The 27,242-nt window shown below is 43.4% G+C and overlaps 1 protein-coding gene across 8 annotated transcripts in view; it reads left to right on the forward strand.

Annotated features, from left to right (window-relative positions):
* The first annotated feature begins 7,180 nt into the window (after nucleotides 1–7,180).
* CRPPA (CDP-L-ribitol pyrophosphorylase A) overlaps nucleotides 7,181–27,242 on the forward strand; it is a 180,140-nt gene continuing 160,078 nt past the window's right edge. Inside the window, exons 1-2 of one of the 8 annotated variants that reach the window (XM_037890592.2) lie at nucleotides 7,181–7,720; nucleotides 24,886–25,165. In XM_037890592.2, coding sequence (XP_037746520.1) covers nucleotides 7,566–7,720; nucleotides 24,886–25,165 — 435 coding nt within the window. In that variant the 5' untranslated portion in view covers nucleotides 7,181–7,565. The remainder of the gene's footprint in view (nucleotides 7,721–24,885; nucleotides 25,166–27,242) is intronic. The other 7 variants (XM_043541121.1, XM_037890588.2, XM_037890589.2 and 4 more) reach the window with 7 other exon arrangements.

Here is a 27,242-nt window from a genome sequence, read left to right on the forward strand (position 1 = left end):
GGCAGCTGACCTCCAGGAAGAGATGTTGAACAGACAGTCAGAGACACTCTGAAAGGGTAAAGGTCAGGCTGGAAAGGCAGATATGAAAATCTCAACATAAAGACAGCAAAGAAAGCTGATGCACCTACTGAAGTCAACCAGGAATAAAATGTAGAGGAAGAGGACACAGCACTAAGGGACTCCTACAGAAAGAGGGAGAAGACAAGATACATTCAAAGGGAAAAGAACCAAGCGAGCACAGTCTCTGAATCCAGTAGCAGAGGAAATTTCTGAAAAGAGGAAATAATTGACAGTGCTGAAGACGGTGGACAGATTGAGAAGTATGAGAATACCAAAGAGATCTCAAGACTTACCTAGAAAGAGGGCATTCCTATTTCTAGCAAGAAAATCTATTTTCAGTGCTCTTTGGTGTCAAGATATGACCATCAATTCCACAGACTCTGTAGCAATGTGTTCCTCATACTCTCATTCCTAACATGCTTACACTCTTCTTCCTCAACCCTGGTTAGTCTGTTTTTCTGTTGTAACAACCCCAACAGCCCTCTTTGTCTCCTGGAATTGCTTCTGTCAATGCATTCTTCCCGTAAGACTGTTCCCCAAGCAAAGACCATACTCTGTCTTTTCTCCTTTACAGTCTCTTCCTTTGTTTCCCAACAGTCCTGATGTGGTTTCTGTTCATTAGCTGTGGGGGCCTCTCTGCATTTGAATGTCCTCCATCCTCATTATGGCTAATGGTTCATTGTGGTTTTGCATCTATGGCTTTCTAAGACCTTCCTGGCTCCATTGTTACCAAGACTCTTCTCTGTTTGTTAGTACTGTTCTCATTTTTATCTTACTGTACATCAGTGCCATACACATTTTCTGCCTGCCACCTTACCCCATCTCTGTACTCCTTTAGGTGCATTCTACTCCTTTCAGGGGCGGAGAAAATTTAGTTGAATATCACTAATGAACATCTCTATTTTTTATGAGTCAGTAGAGCAACCTCACTTCAACACAGCACCTCTGTTGAGTTTCCCTTCACTTGAGGGCACACTGGTTTCTCAGAAGAGGAGCTGGCTCAGTTTGCAGCATATCTAGTGCCATCAGCAGAAGCCTAGGAGGCTCCTACAAAGCCAGAAATTGGTCAGGGGTTCTCAATACATAAATTAATTAATTAAAAAATCAGGAGACCTTTGGGCTTCAAAGTTTCTGGGTCATTGTAGGATGGACCATAAATAAGAATTGTTTTGGAAAAAATCACCATAAAAAGCTTACAATCAGAGCCTGTCTTTACAGTGAAATGTACTAGAAATTGTAAAATGAAGCCAGATATTAGCACTGACATTTAAAGCAGGGTAGGTAAAAATCAATGATTTAATAAATAAATAAATAAATTTAAAAAAAGGATTTTTTTTTAAATTCGATTTTTTTGATAAAATGCTTTTTGAGGAAAAAACCTATCTAAAGATAGTTTTAATTAAGACACATTATAGCTCAAAGATATCTCATAATGGAATAGAGATTATAAATTCTAATTCTATAGTATGAGACAATATATTCATGTAATGTTTAAGAAAAGTTTTGTAAATGAGTTCATGGATTAGGGACCCAATCTTATGGGATTTCAGGAGCTTCTGTATACATTATTTAGGTTAATCTTTCTATCTACCCAATGGGACTCAGTGCTCAGTCTAGAAGATACCATCAGAGATGAGTAGTTTTGCAGTTCTCAAACTGTGGATTTGTGTCTCCAGAGATAATATGCTTCTTAACAGCAAAAGTGTTTTAAAATAAATAATTAAATAAATAGAGGTGAGAAATAACAGACCTCAACCCTATTGTTCTTCTACAAATTTGTGTACACAAAGTCAATCCCTTACCTCTCTCTAAAAGTGCAAAGCTTCAAAAAAGTTCAATGAATAGAAGATTGTTGGGGGCGGAATAGATCTGGACAAGGAGAAGAAGTCTGGAGATGAATGTGAGAAGGGAGGGACAGGCAAAAGAAACAAAAGTGGAAAATCTTTGAGCAGCATATTCCAGAAGTCTTGAGGCCTTTCTGAGTGTAGCCTTCATTGATTTGAGATCCACCATACCATTCTCTCACTAGAAGGGAAAATCTATAATGGCAGCAGGTCGTAAAAGAGACCCAATTTGGGATTATTTGAATGAAGTTTCTCTACCTGTGGGTAAGACAGGCATGCGTGCAAAATGCAAACAGTGCAAGAAAAAAAGCAAGGCCTGCTTGCCCGAATGAAACAACATCATGAGACCTGTTCCTTCTCAGGAGGAAGCTGCGTTGAAGATAATCAAAGGAACATGTCTGAACATGCAGGATCTTCAGGTTGGTAAACTTTTTTATTTCAGACTTCTTTCTTAAGGACTGCCTGTCTTCCTTCTGGACTATTCTTGAATTCTCATGTTTGAGCAAAAAATATAGTTGTTATTCTATGGTACTATCATTTTAGATGCAGTTCTGATAAAAAAATAAATAGATGAAATAGGCAGATCTTCCTTTTACAATTTCACCTTTAAAGTAGTACTGAGTGTCAGTGAATGCAATGAGTAATACTAAATGAGCACTATGGTAATAATAATTAAATAACTGCATTGACTTATTTTGTTTAGGAGAATCCATCCTCAACATACAGGATTCTGAAGACTATCCACCTTCAAGATCACCATCATCTTCTATAGTTTCAGAGTTATCTGCCAATGATAGTGTTTCAGTCACATCATGTATGTCACATAGCCACAGTTTATCACCTGCAGCAAAAAGAAAAAAAAAAGCCTCCATCATCCAGAAACAGCCATAGATAAGTTTGTAATAAAACCCAGCAAATTACAAAAAGAGGTAATTGTTGAAAAAATTGCCCTGTTTCTTTATGCAACAAACTCTCCCTTCCGTATGATTGAGAACCCACACTTCATTAACTTGGTTCAGTCATTAAGACCAGGATACAGTCCACCCAACAGAGCAGATGTCGCAGGCAAATTGCTGGATAAAGTGTATGAAAGAGAAATTGAGCAGTATGCAAAAGTTGTAGAGCATTAAATTGTTAACCTGAGTCTTGATGGGTGGAGTAATGTCCACAATGAGCCTGTTGTATGTGCTTGTGTGACAACAGAAGAAGGGAGTGGCTTCCTTACAGAAACAATTGATACATCAGGAAATGCACACACAGCAGAATACTTACAAGAAGTAGCAGTAAAAGCTAGTACAAACTGTGAAAAAAATGCAAATGCCTAGTATGCAGCTTGGTCACAGACTATGCTGCAAAGGTATCCAAGATGAGAAGAAATTATTTAGAAGAGAGTCCCACACTAATGACATACAGTTGCAATGCTCATTTGATGTACCTCCTAGCCAAAGACTTCAGTGTTCCAGAAATAAAGGCTAATGTTGTTGAAATTGCAAAATACTTCCGTAACAACCACTTTTCAGCAGCTCTCTGAACAAAGTGGGAGGAACCAAGCTAACTCTCCCCCAAGACGTGCGATGGAGCTCAGTAGTGGACTGGTTTGAGCACTATATCAAGAACTGGCCTAATCTGATGACAGTTTGTGAACAAAATCGTGGAAAAAATAGATGGCGCTGTCACAGCCAAAGTTCTCAACACTAGGCTTAAGAGAAACATTGAACACATGCTGAGTACCCTGAAGCCTATTTCTGTTGCCTTGAACAAAATGCAGGGAAATAGCGGTTTTATTGCTGACGCTGTTGAATTTTGCAAGGAACCGAGTAAGATCTTAAAAAGAGAAATATGCAATGACAAAGTTAAATTACAAGCATTAAAAAACCAAATGGGACAAGCACTAAACCCAGCTCATTTTCTTGCAATTATTCTCAATACTTGTTACCAAGGTCAAACTTTAACTGCTGAAGAAGAGGAGTTGGCTATGAGATGGACAATCATCCCTCCATAATGCCAACTACAATAAACTTCATAGCTAAGGGTGAACCATTCAAGAAATATACGTTTGCTGCTGATGTTTTAAAGAAAGTCACCCCAGTGAACTGGTGGAAGTCACTTAAGCATTTGGATTCAGAGACCGGTGAAATCTCACTTTTAACAGCAGTAGCTTCTTCTGCCGATGTAGAAAGAATATTTTCTTCCTTTGGACTAAATTATTCCAAATTGAGAAATCGTTTGGGGCCTGAAAAAGCAGGAAAGCTTGTTTTTTCTTTTCCAGATTACGAACAAACAGGAAAATGAAGGTGAAGATGACTGAGTTAGCTACAGAAGCCAACATATCAAGTTCCTCATGTTGACTTGGCTGACATAGTCGATTTAATTTTTCTGGTTTTTTTTTGTCATTTAACTATTTTAGTTAAAAACAATTTTAACAAAAGCAAACCTGATTTTATAAAACTTAAATGTTTAACTAAATTCAAAAATTCATATGCTTGTTTTGTTTAATTATTATATGTGTGCTGTTAAAGAAAAAAATCCAGAATACATAACGTTGTTTTAGTTAAATAAAACAATTTAAATGTCTGCCTGGTGATATTCTCCTTCTAATACAGCATGGCAAGAAAATCTTCCAAATATTAATGATTAACCTGTTGAACTGGAGATAGTTCACCTCTCAATGACTTCATAAATATCTGCTTCAATTACCTCTGGTAAATGAAATAACCAATCATTCATTTTCTGATATAGCTGTAAAACTAATCTGAAAAGTTTTCAAAATAAATCACTTTAAAAATGTATAGTGTGTACGTTCTAAAAATGAAACCTATATCTATCTCTGAATTGTGAAGAATATGTATTAAGGTCATAACAACCAACAATAATGCACTTTTATGTAGAAATCCATGATTAAATCGAGTCTTCCTAACTAGTGATTTAAATCATGATTTAACTCGAATCCACACGGATTTAAAGCCACTTAGACTGCATGGCAGGGAGTTTGAGTAAAGAAATTATGCACATCAATTTATGCTGCATTTTGTCTATTACCCAGATGCAACATTTACATATGGACCAGCTCCCCTTTACTTCATTCACTTTTCCTCATGTAACCTCATGGAAGCCAGAACATGGTCCTATAAATTCATAAGGATAAACTGTATCAGCTACTATTGTATCTTCATGCAATGGCTGCTCTTCGAGCATCTCTCTCCTGGGGTCAGTGGGAATGAACCAATACTTTTGTGGACTAAAAAGGGGTGCTAAAAGTGATATTCTTTCTCCCACTGTAGTAAGCCTCTGTTCACATTAGGACGCCGTGCTGCCAAATTCAGTCTGTTCTCCAAACCATAGAGCAGGGGCAGCCAAATTTTGGCTCATGAGTTGCATGCAGCTCTTTTAGTTAAAGTGTGGCTCACGGAGGCCCCCCCCCACCTATCAGACTGGGGTGGCGCGGGGGTGAGGTTGGGACCTCTGCCTTGCAGTGGGGTGGTGGGGTAGGGGCTTCTGCCCAGTGGCAAGGAGGATCTCAGGGCTTCATCCCTGTAGGGCAATCCTGCTCGGGCTTGGGGCTTCAGCAATAGCAGGACAGAAGCCTTGAGCCCTGGTAGGTGCCCCTTGGGGGCTGAAGCCCCAAGCTCTAGCAGGCATGCCCTTGCTCTTGAACTTCTGAAAATTGTTATATGTGGTTGAGAAGGTCAGTAAGTTTTCCCACCCTGCCATAGAGGGTATCAATGGCTGACTTTCCAGTTAGCAGGGCAATTTTAAGTCCTTCCTTCTGCTCCATTTATGCTGGGAAATCTGGATCTAAATGACAGGTCTCAAAGAACCAGGTTTCATCCTTTTACAAACAGTAAATTATTTGTTTCATAAATGCTGAATCACGTAATTGAGACAAGTGTGTTAGATAAAGAAATGCCACATCTTACCATGCTGAATGCTGTGAAGACTATAGTTAAAATTGCTTTGAAGATAGGGTTGCCAACTTTCTAATCGCACAAAACTGAACACCCCCGCCCAGAGGCCCATCCCCTGGCTCACTCCATCCCCCCCGTTGTTCACTGTCCCCCACCCTTACTTTCACCAGGCTGGGGCCAGAGGTTGGGAGGGGGTGTGGGCTCCAGCTGGGGGTGCGGGCTCCAGGATGAGGGGTTCAGGGTTCGGGAGGGGGCTCTGGGCTGGGGCCAAGAGGTTCAGGGTGTGGGAGGAGGTGCAGGCTCCCGGCTGGGGGTGTGGGTCTGGGGTGGGGACAGGGATGAAGGGTTTTGGGTGCAGGAAGGGGCTCAGGGCTTGGGGGGTGGGATGCCATCTCTGGGAGGAAGTTAGGGAGTGAGAGGGAGTTCTGACCTTGGGCAGAGGGTTGGGGTATGGGAGTTCTGACCTCGGGCAGAGGATTGGGGTATGGGAGGGGGGTCAGGGTGTGGCACTAGCTGGACAGTGCTTACCTCAAGTGGCTCCCGGAAGCAGCCAGCATGTCTGGCTCCTAGGTGGAGCGGCCAGGGGGCTCTGTGCAATGCCCACGCCAGCAGACACCACCCCTTGCAGGCAGGCACTGCCTGCACAGCTCCCATTGGTTGCGGTTCCTGGCCAATGGGAGCTGCTGAGCTGCTGCTTGGGGTGGAAGCAGCAAGTGGAGCACCCATGGCCACTCCTGTGCCCAGGAGCCAGATATGCCAGTTGCTTCCGGGAGCCGTGCAGACCCAGGGAGCCTGCGTTAGCCCCACTGCGTTGCCCATCGGACTTTTAGTGGCCCAGTCAGCAGTGCTGACTGGAGCCGCCACGGACCCTTTTCGACCGTGCGTTTCAGTCAAAAACTGGACACCTGGCAACCCTATCTGAAGATGAAAAAGTGAGCTAAGCACTGGGACATGCTTTTCTAGGGCATCTATCACCACAGTGGGCTAGAACCAGTTGGCTGGGGCGAATTCTCTACTATCTTGTACTTGTGGCCCAGATCGGACCTGCCCCGCTTCGTAACTGAAAAACCAGGCCAGCAACTCACCACCTGGCACAGGGCTAGTAGCCCGCGGGGGCCAGGGGCCAGGCACTGCTGCACGCTGGCCTCTTCAGGCCCCAGTCGGGCGCCAAGGATTACACTAGCCCTGGGCCTGCGCTAAATTACACGCAGGGACAGGCCAGCGTGGACCTCAGGGGATGGGGAGCTGCAAACAGCGGCTCTGCGGCTTGGCACGGGGCGGATGCGGGAGTCGGGGCCACACCCCCAGCCCCGCTCCACATGCGGGGATAAGCGGCAAAGAGCGAGACCGCCCGCATGCAGCCGGACTGCGCAAGCGCATTGCGCAAGCCTGCTCTGCGCCCCTCCCCCCCCCCGCGCCTTCAGGGATTTAAAGGCCAGCTGGCGGGCTGCCCCCAGGGTCCCATCCGCTTGCAGGGCAAGGAGCCGGCCACCCCGGGGCAGGCGGGAGTGACGCGCCAGGCCCATGCGGGGAGCGGCCGCCCACTCAGCCTGGGCGAGTAGGGCCAGTCCTGGGGGGGGAGGCTGGATTCTCTGGATCGCGGACGTTGCAGGGGAGATAAGCGACGCGGGTGGGCAAGGGAATCGGCCGCTTGCCCTGCTCCCGGTCTCTGCGCCCCCGCCGGGAGCGCGCCGTGCCCCGGGTCTGGGGACTCCCGCTGGAGCTCGGGAGCGGAAGCTCCAGGCCTAGGCCCGTGATGGAGCCAGGGGATGTCCTGAGCGGCGGAGCCTCGGTGGCCGCGGTGCTGCCAGCGGGCGGGAGCGGGGAGCGCCTTGGGGGCGCCACCCCGAAGCAGTTTTGCGCCCTGCTGGGCAGGCCGCTCATCAGCTACACGGTGCGGGCGCTGGAGAGGTAAAGAGCTGCCCCACCCCCTCCAGGCACCCCCCCCCCGGGACATGGCTCCCCTAAACCCCCGCTCCCCCCAGTTCTGTCTGCCGCCTCCCTTCCGCCCCACAGTCCAGCCCCTCCTACACCTCGGGACACGGCCCCGCCTCCACCCCTTCCTCCCTCCTATCCCTGCCCCCAGACTGGGCACCCCACCCTCTGGGATTAAACTCCCTCTTGCTACCTTCTGCCTTCACCTCGAGCCACCTGCCTGCCGCAGCCTGGGGGGCTCTGCCCCTGTCACCCCCTCCCCCAGCCCAGCGGCCACCCTCTGAGCCCCAGATCCCGCCCTGGGGTTCTGGCACCAGCTAGTCTCCTCCTGCCGCCCCCCGTTCGGAGGCGCTTTGCCACCAGCTTCACGCTCCAGGACTCGTCACCTGCTGAGTTCCGGCTCCCCCAGCTCCTGCATACTCCGCTCGTTTGCTGCCCCTTTATGTATCTCTTCTCCCCTGGGCTTGTCTGTCCTCTGCGTCATATCCCTGGAGCTGCTGTCACTTGTTGCATGCCCGCTCCCAAATACACTTGGCAAAGTTGGGAACCCCCCACCCCACCTGTACTCAGAATCATAACCAATTCTATTTCTACTCCTGAAAAAAATTAATGGGTTTTACTGAGGGCTGGAGTAAACAAGTGCAACTCCTGATGTGGTGAGCGTGAGCTTCATCCACTTGTATGATGGTGAATTTGGCTCTGTTTCTACAACAATATAGCTATTGTTAGAGTTACATACTTGGGACAAGCAAGTATTTCTCTCTGATATCATCAAAATATTTATATATTAATCAAATCCAGTTAAATTAAACAAGTCACTTCTGACTGTTCCTAATATGATTCTCCTGAGTTTACTTTTCTGCCCATAGCCAAAGCTTTTGGCAATGAAAGTGGGGTTAGTGCTGATTGACATACCTGAGAGAGAGGGAGAATTCACATCCTCCAGGTTTGGGTGTGTGTGTGAAATGCAGTGCTCTCTATCAGAAATCACTACAGGCCTCCTTTATGCCTGCCCCTGGCATCACATATGCATTAATACCCTACCTTAATAGAAAACATGAAGTATCTTGTGGAATTAATTAAAGTTCAGTTGAATTGTAAATTGATAACCAACATAATGTAAGGCTGCATCTGTGATTCTTCTTTGTTTCTGTTGAAGCAAAGAATTCATGTATCAGCACACTTCGGCAGTTAATAATTTTTCCATTTTACAAGATTGCTGGATTTTAGACATGTGACTGTCTGTGGATGTGTAATAAATCTTTAATTTGTAGTCTCAAATGTTAACATACTACACAGGCCTGGACCTTGGGTAATTTAAAATGTGAGACACACATACTATAGACCAGGGGTGAGCAAATTTTGGCCTGCCATCTGTTTTAATCTGGCCCTCGAGCTCCAAAGGGGAAGCAGGGTCTGGGGCTGCTCCATGCAGCTCCCAGAAGTAGAGGCAGCCAGGGGCCTCTGCTCTGCATGCTGCCCCCGCCCCAAGTGCTGCTCCCATTGGCTGGGAACCACAGCCAATGGGGGCAGTGCCTGCGGACAGGGCAGTGTGCAGAGCTGCCAAGCCACACCTTGTAGGAACCAGAGATGGGACATGCTGCTGCTTCCGGGAGCTGCCTCAGTTAAGGGCTTCCTGCACCCCTGAGCCTCCCCCCCCCACAACTTCCTGCCCCAGCCCTGATCCCCTCCTGCACCCCTCGATCCCAGCCCAGAGCACCCTCCTACACCACACCTGAGAGCCTGCACCCTCAGCCAGAGCCTGCACTCCTTACCGCACCCCTGCCCTAGGCCTGTTCCCCCTCCCGCCCTCCGAACCTCTCGATTCCCAGCCTGAAGCACCGTCCTACACCCCAAAGCCTGCACCCCCAGCTGGAGCCCGAGCCCCTCCCACATCCTGAACTCCTTATTTTTGGTCTCACCCCAGAGCCTACACCCCCAACCAGAGCCCTCACCCACTCCTGCACCCCAACCCCAATTTTGTGAGCATTCATGGCCTGCCATACAATTTCTATTCCCACATGTGGCCCTCGGGCCAAAAAGTTTGCCCACCCCTGTCCTGGGCTAACAAACTCATTGGCCATCATTCTGTTCAGTGCAAATGCAACAGAATATAGTTAGTGGACCAATATCTGCTATGAATATCCAAAAGTAAAATTGCACACTTTTTTTCTCATTTGATTTTGATCACCCATTTGATTTATGAATTCAATATTCAAAATATACAGAAAAAAAAATACTTTCCTTGAAGGGACTTTGCTTTGACCCAAGACCTTCTGGTTCCAATGCTGCCAAAGTGTCTTGTCTGTTCACATATGCCTAGTGGCAGGAGGCAGACTTTCCAATTCTAAAGAAAGGTGGGAATATACCTTTCCATACATTTTCAATCTTGCAGAAAAACCTGTGTTGTCAAAGATTAGGAAGCTGAACTCCAGCTAGTTACTCGGTTTAAACATGAACAGGTATGTCAAAGGATTTCATGCTGCCAAGAATCTGCTACAATAAATTCCTTTTGAGGCTTGTCGGTTATGTCCTTCACATATTGTATTCTGGCTTCCCATAACGTATTCTTACTTGACTTGAAATCTCACATGCCAAATTCCATTGGCAGACTTGTGTGTCGGTATCACATAAGACTATTTCAGAAGTGGTATATATTAACTGAATATCTGTGTTTTTTAAACAGCATTAGGGGCCAAATTGTTATCCTGATGTTAACCATACCTTACTTTGCCAGTATAGCCCCATTGATTTCACTGCAGTTGTGTGTGGAGTCAAGTGTTATCACTGTTCAATGCGAATATGGACAACTGACTAATTCTGAGTTATTAAGCCTCATGACAGGCTTAAGGTTAAATGCTGCTACTGTTCCCCTTTTCTAGATGAATAAATGGAGATACAATGCAATCAAGTGACTTGCCATAGGTCTCAGAGCAAGCCAATGAAAAGAGCTGAGGAATAAAGCCCAGAAGCCCTAACTCCTAGCTTCATATATGCTCTGATAGATAGACCTCGCTACTTTTCTGCACTAGGATAGTTTCCTAAGGACACTTGCCACCACTCAGAACTACTGCACCTGTATTCTCCCTCCCTGGTTGAGCAAGGAAACACTTTTAGGCTTCATTCTCCCTGCCATCACCTTTTTTGGTCAGATACCCGCATCTCTTTCTTTCCTGACTGGGGTTTTTCAAGGCTGCACAATTCCTTGCTTTACTGTTAGTGCCCCAGCAAGTCAGACTGCCTAAGCAGGCCTGCTTTGCTCTTCTTCTCCAAGGCGATAACCAGTGTAATTGCCTACTGTTATAAAGGTACCACCCAGCTCTTTCTAAGCAAGCGAGTTTATTCTTAAAATAAAACATTTACAGAGAAAACATGCTAATAAGCTTACTGAAGACTGCCCCAACTCCAACAAGGGGTCTGGTAGGTGGCCAGTCCTTCAAACCTGTCCTTAAGGAGTGGGGCACCTCTTTGGACAGTGGGTCCTATGTGTTTGCTGGATCAGAAAGAAGGGTCTGTGTCAGTTTAAATTCAAGTTATTTACCCCAAAATCCTTTCTTTGTTGGTCTCTGGAGAATCCAGTTTGAACCACTCTATGTGAGTCTCTCTCGATGGTGGTACCTCTGTAGAAGTGTTCCAGATTGACTGGATTTCCCTAATCAGCCCCAACTGTTGTTAGTTCCTGGAGGGCTGTGGTCACCTACTGTAATCTGCCAGGGTATAGGCTGCCTACCTTGCAGGTGGAGCCAAACCTACCCTGGTGGTTATGGTGGTAGTTTGAGTAATGGCAGGCAAAGATCCAGGGTTCAGACTCCAGTCCAAAGGTGACATTGGAGTTGCGGTTGAGGTGCCAAGCCAAAAATCAGAACTGGCGTTAGAAGCCAAAGGGTAAACCGACATCTGGTCAGAGCCAGGAGTCAGCAATCACATTTAAGCTAAAGGGTAAGACCGAGTCAAAGTCAGCCAAGAGTCTGAGTCAGGAGTCAGAAACTAGAATTGAGCTAGAGCAGGGCTTGGAGCAGTAGTGAGAGCAGGATAAACACAGCTGCAGGCATGGTACATATTGAGCAGCCTGCAGCCTACATATTGGGGTAGTGTTGCTGCAAGGCCCAGATAGCAGCCTGCTGGCTCCCCTGCCCAATCAGGAAGTGTAGGGGTAGGGGCTCACAGGGCCCAGTTGAGCTTGCTGGGTTGCCTTGTGACCAGGCTGAGAGCCAGCTCTTCCCCTGATACCTTCTCCCATGAAATTACAAACAGTCTCCATCCCACAATGATACACAAACTTAACATAGTAAGATCTCCCAAAGATATTGCAGGATATTGCCATATTTGTCACAATGCTGGCCATCTTTATTAGGATATGTCAGTTCATCCAGTTTTTGTCCAGGTTTCTTATGTTAAGTCCTCGTGATGTCCAAACAACTTTAACAGAGAGAGGTTTCCTCTGGATTCAGAGTAACAGCCGTGTTAGTCTGTATTCGCAAAAAGAAAAGGAGTACTTGTGGCACCTTAGAGACGAACCAATTTATTTGAGCATAAGCTTTCGTGAGCTACAGCTCACTTTGGTTAGTCTCTAAGGTGCCACAAGTACTCCTTTTCTGTTTCCTCTGGAATTACTCTTTCTAGCAGAGATGTTTTTTTGATGAGTTCAAGCTAGTGTCAGATTCTATAATTTACCATTGCTTGAAGACTTGATTGATTTAAACACCAATGCTTCTCTTCCTTTATTTCTTAAGAAAAGGGAAACCTGAGATAAATTCTTCATTTAAGCAGGAACACATTCACTCTGCAAGTAGCAATATGGAGAGAAAAATCTAAACAGTGGGTTTGGGTAGTGTTGTTAATAACACTAATGCAGCAGTTTTGTTTATTGTACATTTAGCAGAAAAACATTTTTCAGTGGTGTTAAACTTATTGAAGAATAAATATTTTTCATAGAGCCAAATAAAGACCTGCAAAATTGCTGGTCAAATATGTTGGGCCAAATCATCAACAGATATAAATGGGAGTAGTTCCACTGAGAACTTTGCTGATTTCTACCAGCTGAGGATCTGGCTTGCTGTAACTATAGGAATTATTGAACTGCATTAAGAGGTGACCATTAGAAATCTGGAGGGGGTTTGGGGGCCGGGGGAATCCTCTGCACTTCAGTGATCTCAGTTTTGAAATGGCTTCAAAGAAGTTACTCCAGATTTTTTCAGTGATCAGAGTTGGGGGCCCATTATTTTGATCTCTTGTTTACTCATTTGGAAGTTGTTTTCCAAACTAGGATTCATGTCTATACTGTGTGGGGATTATCCCGTTCTATAACATTTTTGATTTGTGTGTGTGTGTATATATATGGCAGACTATAAAGCATTTTGGGAGCTCAGAATAGATCTCTTTCTCAGTTACTGCATTGTACAGATTCTTTTTCATATTATATGTGATCAGATCAGACTGAAAGCTTCTGCTTAAAAGTTTTTTTATAGTTGAAAAAAGGAAAGAATGATATTTGACATTTTAAAACAAATTTTTCAAGCTGATTTTGAATTTTTTTTTAAATCGGTGAAGTTTACCATCAAAAGAGAGAAGTTGAACAGTTTCAGGAAAGAATTAATCACTCTGCTGCTATATTGACTGTCTGTTGACATTCCATATAGAGTCACTAAATAATTTTGAAATGTGTCTATAATCAGATCCTCAACAGTCAATGCAGCTGTGTGACATGGAATTCCTGTTAATGAGAAATCTGCAGTGTACTAAAACAATACTATATTAATATTTTTCATCATTCTTATAATCACTTGGATGTAGTGCCATTGTATGGATCAAAGCATGGACTCTTTCCTTTCTAATCATTCTGGGCCACCTATGCTTTTATACGACTAGATTGTGTCCTTAAGGCACAGCCCTAAATTAGGATTGCCAACCCTCCAGGATTTTCCTGGAGTCTCTAGGAATTAAAGAGTAATCTTTAATTAAAGATTATGTTATGTGATGAAGCCTCCAGGAATATGTCCAACCAAAATTGGCTACCGTACCCTAAGTGGAGCCACACCATCCCAGAGTAAGCTCAAGAAGGGATTGTCCCTGATCTCGGTGGAGAGGGGTGCACTCAGCCTTCTACAGGGTTTGTGCAGAGGTAGGGTGCAGCTGTGACTCCTCCCTGCCACTTTGTTGTGGATTGCACCAGTGGAGGCATTGAGCCTTCCTACACCGTACAGGCAATGGCTGATCATAGTCTGCTCTGATACTGTCCCTCTTCTCTACCATTATCAAAGAATCATAGAAATATAGGGCTGGAAAGGACCTCGAGAGGTCATCTAGTTCAGCCCCCTGCGCTGTGGCAGGACCAAGTAAAGCTAAACCATGCCTGACATGTTTGTCCAACATATATTTAAAACCCCCAGTAATGGGGATTTCCCAACCTTAGAAGCCTGTTCCAGAGCTTAACTACTCTTATAGTTAGAAAGTTTTCCCTTATATCTAACCTAAATCTCCCTGGCTGCAGATTAAGTCCATTACTTCAGTGGACATGGAGAATGTTCTCTTTATAGCAGTCCTTAACATATTTTGAAGACTGTTATCAGATCCCCCCTCACACTAAACATACCCAATTTTTTAACCTTTCTTTATTTGTCAGGTTTTCTAAACCTTTTCTCATTTTTGTTGCTCTCTTCTGGACTCTCTCCAACTTGTCCACATCTTTCCTAAAGTGTAGCATCCGGAATAGGACGCAGTACTCCTGATGCGGCCTCACCTGTGCTGAGTAGAGTGGGACAATAATCCCCATGTTTTACATACAGCATTCCTGTTTATACACTCCAGAATATTATTAGGTTTTTTGTTTTGTTTTTTGGAGCTGCATCACATTGTTGACTCATAATCAATTTGTGATCCACTAGAGCCCCCAGATCCTTTTCAGTAGTACTACCACCACGAGAATTATTCCCTATTTTGTAGGTGTGATTTGATTTTTCCTTCCTACATGAAGTACCTTTCATTTGCCTTTATTGAGTTTGAAATTTTATCGTTAGATGGTTCAAAAGATAATTAAGATACCACTTTCCCTACCTCTCCACGAGACACTGTGCATATGATAGCTGCAGTGTGGTCAGTGTCATTTGGCTTCAGAACAAGGAATTTGAATGCTGTTCGTGTATCAGTCTGTCACTAGTGAAAATGCAGACCAGATTCTGCTTTTGCACCATCTCACAACTGTGTGGAGTTCTGCAGTTTAGCAAGAGATAGCACAAATCTCTTCTTTAGTTTCTATTAATGTGAGTGTGCCTTTCTCCCTGAGTTTGCTTTAATTTTAACTCAAAACATGCAAAGAAGAGTTGAGTTCAGTTAGTTTGTCCTAGGTTTGAGTCAAAATCATGCAAAAGTGGAAGATTATTATGGCTAGATGTATGACTGTACTGAAGTACACTTGAAGGATTCACATGGAATGAAACGGGAAACCAAGGTGTCAGATGATTTCAGGCTTTGTAACAATTTTTGCACAGATTTAATACTAGGGAGTTGTGGAGGCCTTTTTTTCCCGACAGTAAAGCAGTCTGATCACATATAAGTAGAAAATATTTTTTATGTTGCAGAATTTTAATAATTGTGTTCCCATTTATTTCTTTGTTTTAAGCAGAAACTAATTTTTAAAAATTATCGCTAAAACCATTAATGCTGTTTCCGTAGTTATAAAAAAAAATACTCAAATCATTGTAGATAATCTTCTAATTTAGAAGTAGCTACTTACACTTGGCCTAGTGGCAGGACCACCTTTCTGTGGGGCCACCTTTCTGTTCCCCCTATCCTGTTCTTTACAGGATATGTTAACACAGACTAAGCAGTGCTTAAAGTGTGTGTAAAAAGAAAAGGAGTACTTGTGGCACCTTAGAGACTAACCAATTTATTTGAGCATAAGCTTTCGTGAGCTACAGCTCACTTCATCGGATGCATACTGTGGAAACTGCAGAAGACATTATATACACAGAGACCATGAAACAATACCTCCTCCCACCCCACTCTCCTGCTGGTAATAGCTTATCTAAAGTGATCACTCTCCTTACAATGTGTATGATAATCAAGTTGGGCCATTTCCAGCACAAATCCAGGTTTTCTCACCCTCTGCCCCCCCCCCCCCCCCACAACACAAACTCCCTCTCCTGCTGGTAATAGCCCATCCAAAGTGACCACACTCTTTACAATATGTATGATAATCAAGTTGGGCCATTTCCAGCACAAATCCAGGTTTTCTCACCCCTCCCCCCCTTTTTTTTAATTTTTTTTTTCCCAAAAACCACACACACAAACTCACTCTCCTGCTTGTAATAGCTTATCCAAAGTGACCACTCTCCTTACAATGTGTATGAAAATCAAGGTGGGCCATTTCCAGCACAAATCCAGGTTTTTCTCACCCCCCCCCCCCCCAAAAAAAAAAAAAAAAAAAAAAACAAGCACACACACACAAACTCACTCTCCTGCTGGTAATAGCTTATCCAAAGTGACCACTCTCCCTACAATGTGCATGATAATCAAGGTGGGCCATTTCCAGCACAAATCCAGGTTTTCTCACCCCCCCACCCCCATACACACACAAACTCACTCTCCTGCTGGTAATAGCTCATCCAAACTGACCACTCTCCTTACAATGTGTATGATAATCAAGGTGGGCCATTTCCAGCATAAATCCAAGGTTAACCAGGACGTCTGGGGGGGAGGGGTAGGAAAAAACAAGGGGAAATAGGCTACCTTGCATAATGACTTAGCCACTCCCAGTCTCTATTTAAGCCTAAATTAATAGTATCCAATTTGCAAATGAATTCCAATTCAGCAGTTTCTCGCTGGAGTCTGGATTTGAAGTTTTTTTGTTGTAAGATAGCGACCTTCATGTCTGTAATTGCGTGACCAGAGAGATTGAAGTGTTCTCTGACTGGTTTATGAATGTTATAATTCTTGACGTCTGATTTGTGTCCATTTATTCTTTTACGTAGAGACTGTCCAGTTTGACCAATGTACATGGCAGAGGGGCATTGCTGGCACATGATGGCATATATCACATTGGTGGATGTGCAGGTGAATGAGCCTCTGATAGTGTGGCTGATGTTATTAGGCCCTGTGATGGTGTCCCCTGAATAGATATGTGGGCACAGTTGGCAACGGGCTTTGTTGCAAGGATAGGTTCCTGGGTTAGTGGTTCTGTTGTGTGGTATGTGGTTGTTGGTGAGTATTTGCTTCAGGTTGGGGGGCTGTCTGTAGGCAAGGACTGGCCTGTCTCCCAAGATTTGTGAGAGTGTTGGGTGATCCTTCAGGATAGGTTGTAGATCCTTAATAATGCGTTGGAGGGGTTTTAGTTGGGGGCTGAAGGTGACGGCTAGTGGCGTTCTGTTATTTTCTTTGTTAGGCCTGTCCTGTAGTAGGTGACTTCTGGGAACTCTTCTGGCTCTATCAGTCTGTTTCTTCACTTCCGCAGGTGGGTATTGTAGTTGTAAGAATGCTTGATAGAGATCTTGTAGATGTTTGTCTCTGTGTGAGGGGTTGGAGCAAATGCCGTTGTATCGCAGAGCTTGGCTGTAGACGATGGATCGTGTGGTGTGGTCAGGGTGAAAGCTGGAGGCATGTAGGTAGGAATAGCGGTCAGTAGGTTTCCGGTATAGGGTGGTGTTTATGTGACCATTGTTTATTAGCACTGTAGTGTCCAGGAAGTGGATCTCTTGTGAGGACTGGACAAGGCTGAGGTTGATGGTGGGATGGAAATTGTTGAAATCATGGTGGAATTCCTCAAGGGCTTCTTTTCCATGGGTCCAGATGATGAAGATGTCATCAATATAGCGCAAGTAGAGTAGGGGCGTTAGGGGACGAGAGCTGAGGAAGCGTTGTTCTAAATCAGCCATAAAAATGTTGGCATACTGTGGAGCCATGCGGGTACCCATAGCAGTGCCGCTGATCTGAAGGTATACATTGTCCCCAAATGTAAAATAGTTATGGGTAAGGACAAAGTCACAAAGTTCAGCCACCAGGTTAGCCGTGACATTATCGGGGATAGTGTTTTTGACGGCTTGTAGTCCATCTTTGTGTGGAATGTTGATTTTCGTACACATTGTAAGGAGAGTGGTCACTTTGGATAAGCTATTACCAGCAGGAGAGTGAGTTTGTGGGCGGGGGGGGCGGAGGTTGAGAAAACCTGGATTTGTGCTGGAAATGGCCCAACTTGATTATCATACACATTGTAAGGAGAGTGATCACTTTAGATAAGCTATTACCAGCAGGAGAGTGGGGTGGGAGGAGGTATTGTTTCATGGTCTCTGTGTATATAATGTCTTCTGCAGTTTCCACAGTATGCATCCGATGAAGTGAGCTGTAGCTCACGAAAGCTTATGCTCAAATAAATTGGTTAGTGTCTAAGGTGCCACAAGTACTCCTTTTCTTTTTGCGAATACAGACTAACACGGCTGTTACTCTGTAAAGTGTGTGTGTGTGTGTGTGTTGGAAGGGTCGGGGTGGAGGAGGGAGCATGGGAAAAGTTCACAGATCCCAGGAAAACTTTTTTAAAGGTGGGGTGAATGGGGGAGTTGCTGAGGGGCACAGAGCCACTACCTCATACAGCACCCAGGTGCCTGCTGCTGCCCCATACAGCTACCAGGACACTGCTCTACTCCCCCATGTGCAGGCACTGCCCACTCATTGTCCTGTCAGCCCTTTGGTCACACACCAAGAGCTGTGTACCTGGATGAGCAGAACAGCCTGGGGATGGGAGCTGAAGGAGCCTGGGAAACAGCATATGTAGTAGCCTTGGGGGGCTTCAACCTCAGCACAGCTTAGAAGTTGGGGAGAGCAATAGGGGGCATGGGTCATTCTCTTGTTGGATACCTAGCACCTTGTAGGGACAGGATCAGAGCTGGGCAAGCAGGGAGGGATGGGGTGAGAAGCAGCAAAACAGTAGGGATGGGAAAAGAGGGCAGAGGCAGCACCTCTGGAACAGATCCTAGGGACTCACTGCACCCTCAGAGAGAACCCCCCAACCCCACAGTCGCTGTACCTCAACAAGACACAACCAACTCTACTGACTGTCATTATACCCCTGCCTGGCCCCAGAGGGTCCCCCAGCTCTCTGTCACTTTACCCCAGTCCTGCTCTCACTTTACCCCCAACCTCACTCACTGAATGTTACTGCATCCCTCCAGCCTTAGAGAGACCCCAACTCCACTGATTGTCACTGCACCTTGACCCCTGAGAGAGACCTCCAATCCCACTGTCACTGTACTCAATCTTCCCAGCCCCAGAGATCCCCTCAACCCTACTGTCATTTCACCCCTCAGTGAGACCCCCAACCTCAACTGTCACTTCACCCCTTGTTGAGGGTCTCTCTATGGACTCCACTGAATCTCACTGCACCCTTCAACGCCCTATTCCCAGAGAGACTCCAGACCTCACACAATGTTAGTGTAGCCCCCTAGACCAAGAAGGAGACTTCAACCCCACTGAATCTCACTGCACCCCCCCATGCCCCAACCCCCCAGGATATATTTTGTTTTAAGAATTTGTATGAGGCCTGTTGACTCATTTAAAAACAATAACAATAAATCAGTATAAATAGCGTAAGGAGCTAAGTTCATGTAATTACGTAATATTTACATAATTACATGCAACTATAAAAGAAATTGTGAATTGTCTGTATTAAGGGCATGAAAATTTTCAGTGGGTGTTATGATAGGCCTCCCCACTTTTTTCAGACCACTTTAAGCACTGAGTCTCGGGATTGCTCTATACGACACTAGCCTCCTGAGGATTAACCAGAATACTTGTGCTTTGCCCCTGCCTCCAATGAACCCCTTATGCCCAAAGGGTTGGGTGGGTTGTATTGTAATAAGAGAATCCTCAACTGTCAGTCTGAGCAAAGGGGGCTTGGTGCTGAGGATCATGTCCGATTTTTCAGTACAAAGCCATTATGCTATTACAATGTTAAGATTACACATTTAACAAAGGTTGCAGATCTCTCGAGACATGTAGATAGACTTATGTGTAGTGCTGGGGAGGAGCTGGTGGTCTTGGTACATGTAAGTACCAATGACATAGGGAAGGATAGGAGAGAGCCAAATTTAGGCTGCTAGGTAAGAGATTTCAGAGTAGCATCCGTGTTAGTCTGTATCTGTAAAAAGAAAAGGAGTACTTGTTAGTCCCTAAGGTGCCGCAAGTACTCCTTTTCTTTTTAGGTAAGAGATTGAAGTCCAGGACCTCCATGGTACCATTCTCTGAAATGCTTCCAGGTTCCACACGCAGGGCCAGTTAGACAGGCAGAACTGCGGGGTCTCAATGCGTGGATGAGACGATGGTGTAGGGAGGGGGGATTTAGATTTATTAGGAACTGGGGAAACTTTTGGGAAAGGGGGAGCCTATACAGGAAGGATGGGCTCCACCTAAACCAAAATGGAACCAGATTGCTGGCACTTAAAATTAAAAAGGTCGTAGAGCAGTTTTTAAACTAAGGGCTGGAGGACAGCCAACAGCTGCGGAGGAGCATATGGTTTGGACAGAGACATCCCTTAGGGTAGGATCTACTAACAGAGATTGTCTATGTCCTATTAAGGAGGAGAGTATAGAAGATGATAAAATACAGGTAGGATCTGATGAGAAACAGTCAAATGAAAAAAGTCTCATTCAATTACGTCATCTAATGGGAAATAGCTAAAAAGTGACAAGTTTTAAAAATGTTTATATACCAATGCTAGAAATCTAAATAATAAGATGAGTGAACTAGAGTGCCTCATATTAAATGAGGATATTGATATAATAGGCATCACAGAAACTTGGTGAAATGAGGATAATCAATGGGACACAGTAATACCATGTTACAAAATATATCGGAAGAACAGAACAGGTCGTGCTGGTGGGGGAATGGCACTATATATGAAAGAAAGCGTAGAATCACATGAAGTAAAAATCTTAAATGAACCAAACTGTACCATAGAATCTCTATGTACGGTAATTCCATGCTCTAATAAAAAGAATATAGCACTAGAGATAAATTACCGACCCCCTGACCAGGGTGGTGATAGTGACTGTGAAATGCTCAGGGAAATTAGAGAAGCTGTTAAAATAAAAAACTCAGTAATAATGGAGGATTTCAACTATCTCCATATTGACTGGGTATATGTCACCTCAGGATGGGAAGCAGGGATAAAGTTTCTTGACACCTTAAATGACTGCTTCTTGGAACAGCTAGTCCTGGAACCCACAAGAGGACAGGCAATTCTTGATTTAGTCCTAAGTGGAGCACAGGATCAGGTTCAAGAGGTGAATATAGCTGGACCGCTTGGTAATAGTGACCACAATGTAATTAAATTTAACATTCCTGTGTTGGGGAAAACACCACAGCAGCCCAACACTGTAGCATTTAATTTCAGAAAGGGGAACTACACAAAAAGGGGAGGTTAGCTAAACAGAAGTTAAATGGTACAGCACCAAAAGCAAAATCCCTGCAAGCTGAATGGAAACTTTTTAAAGACCGTAATAGTGGCTCAACTTAAATGTATATCCCAAATTAAAAAACATTGCAAGGGAACCAAAACAAAGCCACCATTGCTAAACAACAAAGTAAAAGAAGCAGTGAGAGGCAAAAAGGAATCTTTTAAAAAGTGGAAGTTAAATCATATTGAGGAAAATAGAAAGGAGCATAAACTCTGGCAAATGAAGTGTAAAAATTTAATTAGGAAGGCCAAAAAAGAATTTGAAGTACAGCTAGCCAAAGACTCAAAAAGTAATAGCAATTTTTTTTTTAAGTACATCAGAAGCCTGAAGCCTTCTAAACAACCAGTGGGGCCACTGGACGATCGAGATGCTAAAGGAGCACTCAAGGATGATAAGGCCAGTGCGGAAAAACTAAATGAATTCTTTGCATCAGTCTTCATGGTTGAGGATGTGAGGGAGATTCCCAAACCTGAGCCATTTGTTTTAGGTAATAAATCTGAGGAACTGTCCCAGATTGAAGTGTTATTAGAGGAGTTTTTGGAACAAATTGATAAACTAAACAGTAATAAGTCACCAGGACCAGATGATATTCACCCAAGAGTTCTGAAGGAACTCAAATGTGAAATTGCAGGACTACTAATTGTAGTCTGTAACCTATCATTTAAATCAGCTTCTGAACCAAATGACTGGAGGATAGCTAATGTGTTGCCAATTTTTAAAAAGGGCTCCAGAGGTGACCCCGGCAATTACAGGCCAGTAAGCCTGACTTCAGTGCCGGGCAAACTGGTTGAAACTATAATCAAGAACAAAATTGTCAGACACATAGATGAACATAATTTGTTGGGGAAGAGTCAACGTGGTTTCTGTAAAGGGAAATCATGCCTCACCAATCTACTAGAATTCTTTGAGGGTTGTCAACAAGCATGTGGACAAGGGGGATCCAGTGGATAAAGTGTATTTAGATTTTTAGAAAGCCTTTGACAAGGTCCCTCACCAAAGTCTATTGAGCAAAGTAAGTGGTCATGGGATAAGAGGGAAGATCCTTTCATGAATTGGTAACTGGTTGAAAGATAGGAAACAAAGGGTAGGAATAAATGGTCAGTTTTCAGAATGGAGAGAGGTAAATAGTGGTGTCCCCAGGTGTCTGTATTGAGCCCAGTCCTATTCAACATATAAATACATGATCTGGAAAAGGGGGTAAATAAATAGTGAGGTGGCAAAATTTGCAGATGATACAAAACTACTCAAGATAGTTAAGTCCCAGGCAGACTGTGAAGAGCAACAAAAAGATCTCTCAGAACTGGGTGACTGGGCAACAAAGTGGCAGATGAAATTCAGTGTTGATAAATGCAAAGGAGTGCACATGGGAAAACATAATTCTAACTATACGTATAAAATGATGGAGTCTAAATTAGTTGTGAACACTCCAGAAAGAGATCTTGGAGTCCGTGTGGACTGAAAACATCCACTCAGTGTGCAGCGGCAGTCAAAAAAGCTAACAGAATGTTGAAAATCATTAAGAAAGGGACAGATAATAAGACAGAAAATATATTGCCTCTATATAAATCCGTGGTACGCCCACATCTTAAATACTGCTTGCAGATGTGGTCATCCCTTCTCAAAAAAGATATATTGGAATTGGAAAAGGTTCAGAAAATGACAACAGAAATTATTAGGGGTATGGAATGGCTGCCATACGAGGAGAGATTAATAAGACTGGGACTTTTCAGCTTGGAAAAAAAGACGACTAAGTGGGGATATGATAGAGGTCAAAAAAATCATGACTGGTGTGGAGAAAGTAAATAAGGAAGTGTTATTTACTCCTCATAACACAAGAACTGGAGGCCACCAAATGAAATTAATAGGCAGCAAGTTTAAAACAAACAAAAGGAAGTATTTCTTCACACAGTACTCGGGCAGCCTGTGGAACTCTTTGCCAGAGGATGTTGTGAAGGCCAAGACTATAAAAGGGTTCAAAAAAGAACTAGATGAATTTATGGAGGATAAGTCCATCAATGGCTATTAGCCAGGATGGGAAGGGATCGTGTCCCTAGCCTCTGTTTGCCAGAAGCTGGGAATGGGCGACGGGATGGATCACTTGATGACTACCTATTCTGTTCATTCCTTCTGAAGCACCTGGTATTGACCACTGTCGGAAGACAGGACACTGGGCTTGCTGCACCTTTGGTCTGACCCAGTATGGCTGTTCTTAACAATCCAAAGAATTAGATATGACAAAATATATGGTCCCAACTAAAAGTATCGTTAACTTGTTATTTGTGTTGAGAATGCTCAAATTCAGCAGGAGGGAGCAGTAGATCAGAGCCTGGGCAGTTGCTTTGGCCACTGTGCTCCTTGCTGCCTCAAATTCCCCCTGGAACCACCCAGTTATTGCATCGTTTCAGTGGGGTTATTTTTTAGGTTTGCCTATTTTTGTGTAAGGAGGGTGCTGGAGGAGATTCCTTCTCATTCCACAGTTCGCTAGATTCATGTATTGTTTCCATTTTTAAAAATAATTGTTGTACACGTGGAAATGATATACTGATTTTATTTGGTTGGGGTTTTTTAGGTACTGCCTGCGTAGAGTTTTAGGAAACAAACATGGAAATGAATGAACTTGGACTATGCTGTTCAATATTTTGAAATGCAGTACATGAGCACGATCTTTATTTTCTGATGCATATATAGAACATAACCAAGATATAAATAATGTTACTTCAGTCAGCACTTCAACCAGTTCAAATTAGTGTATTTTTAAAATCTAATCTAGCTAGGTTCTTCTCTTTGTCCATCACAGTGCTATTTTTGGGGTCAGTACATTTAGCAAACTCCCCGCCCCGCCACTACCACCACCCCAAAAAAAAGTTTATCTAAATAATGTTAAGAACCATCAGATTATTGTCTTCATGGTCAAAACAATGTTGTGGGACTTAAATATTTGTACATTTTGTGAAACTAGCTTTATAAAAAGGTAAATATATATGCAGAATACCACTATTTCCAGACCACTGTTACAATACTACATTATAAGCATGTTTTAACATCTAGCTTCTACCACTATTGTTTGACTCACATAGCATCTTCCATATTACTGTCCATCTCTACCTTGACAGTGATTCACTTTCTAGCATCTGTCCAGAGTCTCTTTGCTGTCTGACTCTCATTCAGTTGTATGTGCTCTGATACACAGTAGAACTTGGAATAGTCCAAAATTCTGTGTACCAAATGATATGAGATTGAGGTTAAGAGCAGCAAGACTATAACTGTTGGTTAGAGTGCACACACATTTGAAAAGGAAGTGATAGGTCATTGGGACCCAGAATGGGATTGGACTCAATTAGTTGATACGGTTGGTTGATGAGGAGATTTCTGGCTGGTATATCTGAAGTCTTACTCCCTAGTCCTTCAATTTATGTGTGGGCAGACTCCTGCACAGAATCCCATTGACTTCATTGGGGCTCCATCTGGATGGAAGGGTCCACCCACATGGCTCTTTTTTCAGGATCAGAACCTTAAAATAGCAAACTGATATAGCAACTTTAAAATGTTGGGAAGTGCTTCATTATGTTAATATTTTTACTGATAATAAAGTTTCTTGCAACAAGAATGTATTCATTTTTAATCCTAATCCAGGTGCTCAAAGTTTTATTTAAGAATGCATGCAAACAATATTTATGCTTCTCTACAATTTCTTACAGAATAAACTGGATATCGGATATTGTTGTGGTGGTGTCTCTAGAGAACATTGAAACAATGAAGTCTATCATTGAAAAATATGGCCACAAAAGAATTACGGTTGTAGAAGGTGGAATGACTCGCCACCGGTCAATTTTCAATGGACTGAAAATCTTTCCAGAGAGCAAGCTTTCCAGCTGTCCACTCCAGAAACCAGAAGTAGTGATTATCCATGATGCTGTGAGGCCATTTGTCGAGGAAGATATTCTTCTTAAAGTGGTTTTGGCTGCTAAAGAACATGGGGTATGTACAGCACAACACCTGAACTCTGTAAACTCTTACATGGTACAAAATAAAATAGGAACTGTATTAATACCTCAACATAGTACCATACATTTTAAATGGAACAAAATATAGGACCCAGTCATGTAAGCAGATCAGCTTGGGTGGACGTGGATAAGGGCCTTATTTGCCATACAGAATAATATATAACTAGGATATGGAATTAATTTGCAACTTCTAAGGTAGGAAGTTACCAGCCTGATGAGAATTTACTGTGTATGCTTGATCCTGCTGGCCTTTAATATGCAAAATTTTGTTGACCGATACCTAGATACTCCAGCGATGCATAGTTTATAGTTATCTAGAAGAGAGAGTAATATTTTTGTGGCATAACAAAGAGCTTTCCCTATTATACTTTTCCATCTCACCCTTCATCATGAATTCCTTCACAAAGTGGCAAAAGTACTGTTCCTATTACATTACCTGATTTCCTTAAAACCCTTAAACACTGACATATTGTGTAGAATTACATACAAGTCTTGTAGATCAGTGTTTGCTGTTTTGTGTGGATACAATGAAATTGAGATCTTATGCTGATGGGAATAATTAAGCATCTGATGAAGTAAGTGAGCTGTAGCTCACGAAAGCTTATGCTCAAATAAATTTGTTAGTATCTAAAGTGCCACAAATACTCCTTTTCTTTAAGCAGTAAATGGCAGGGAGGTTAGCTAACAGTTAGTTAATGATCAGCCGCAAGCCCTAAACACACCTGGTCATTAACTGCCAGGAAATGCCTGTTTTGGAGATCATTATTTCTATTGTTTTCCTTTATAAAATAGTTTTTGTGTTTGTTGTCTTGAGCTTTGTCTGATGCTGTTGATACAGTTTTTGTTTGCAGTACCTGTGTTTTCCTAGTCACTAATCATTGGTACATTAAAAACAGGATATTTCTGAATGCTGTTAGGATTTATAGGAGACATCTTATAAATATCAGTTAAATGGAATTAAAATATGACAGATTTTAATCTGATGCACAGACAAAGCATGGAGGATATGATCTGTAATTTTCTAAGTAATCTCAGTGAAATTATTGGGGACTGTGACTGTGAGTAAGGTGAGCAGGACTTGGCCCTGTATTTTTAACGGAACTCCTAACATTATTATTCAACAGTCATATAGTAAAACTTATGTTCAGTTATGCATGTGAAAAGTATTAAAGTACTGTATTTTCTGCATTGCTACATAAAGTTCTACATGTGAACACATTTTATTACCACTTGTCTAGGGGGGCAGGGGTCCCCTCAAGTCCCCTCCAGGCTCCATTTCAGGTCTTTATGCTGTCTTTTTGTCCTTCCCCCCAAGCCGGTTCTTGGAGCAAACAAACAAAAGAAGAATCCTCTCCCCTCTCTTCCTGTATGGGAGAGGAGAGTTGATGGGAAAATAAAGAGAGGTAAGGGTGGCTTGGAACTCATGCAGTCTTCTTGGGTCTACTCTTTGGTCTTAGTCTAAATGGGGTCTAGCCTCTCCTTGTGGGGTGTACTGCTCTGTGGCTGGTTCTTGCCGCTTCAGGAGCAGAGAGGATTGTTATCTCACTTTCAGCAAACCTATCTAAGGTAGGCTAGCCTCTTCCTGTTCACCACCCCTTCCTGTGGCAGCTTTTCCCTTTAAGCCCCTCCCATCCCCACCAGCCTTGCAGGTGCCCCACATTGGAATTGAACAGGCCCAGGGGAGCTTGTTAATCTCCTCTCTGTCAGTGTGAGGGTGAGTGCCCCGTCATACATTGCTATGATTTGTTTCACTTATGTACCATATACTTTAATATGGGATTATTAGCATAGTGTAACCTTCTGTATTAACTAATTTTTACATGGTCCGTGGTTTAAGTGTTACACTTGGGGAAAATTAAAATGCATTTTTACATACCTCTATATTTAACCATCTTGGGTCATCGCTTTATTCTTTTGATCACTGATTCTGAGAGGTGCTCAGTGATCTCAACTGCCATTGATTTCAGCACTTAGCAGGATCAGGCCTTTTTCTTTACCAGATTAAGGTCCTAGACCTGCAACTCATTGTACATGGGTAGACTGGTGTATTC

The sequence above is a fragment of the Chelonia mydas genome, chromosome 2 (assembly GCF_015237465.2).
Source record: "Chelonia mydas isolate rCheMyd1 chromosome 2, rCheMyd1.pri.v2, whole genome shotgun sequence".
NCBI classification, from domain to species: Eukaryota; Metazoa; Chordata; order Testudines; family Cheloniidae; genus Chelonia; species Chelonia mydas.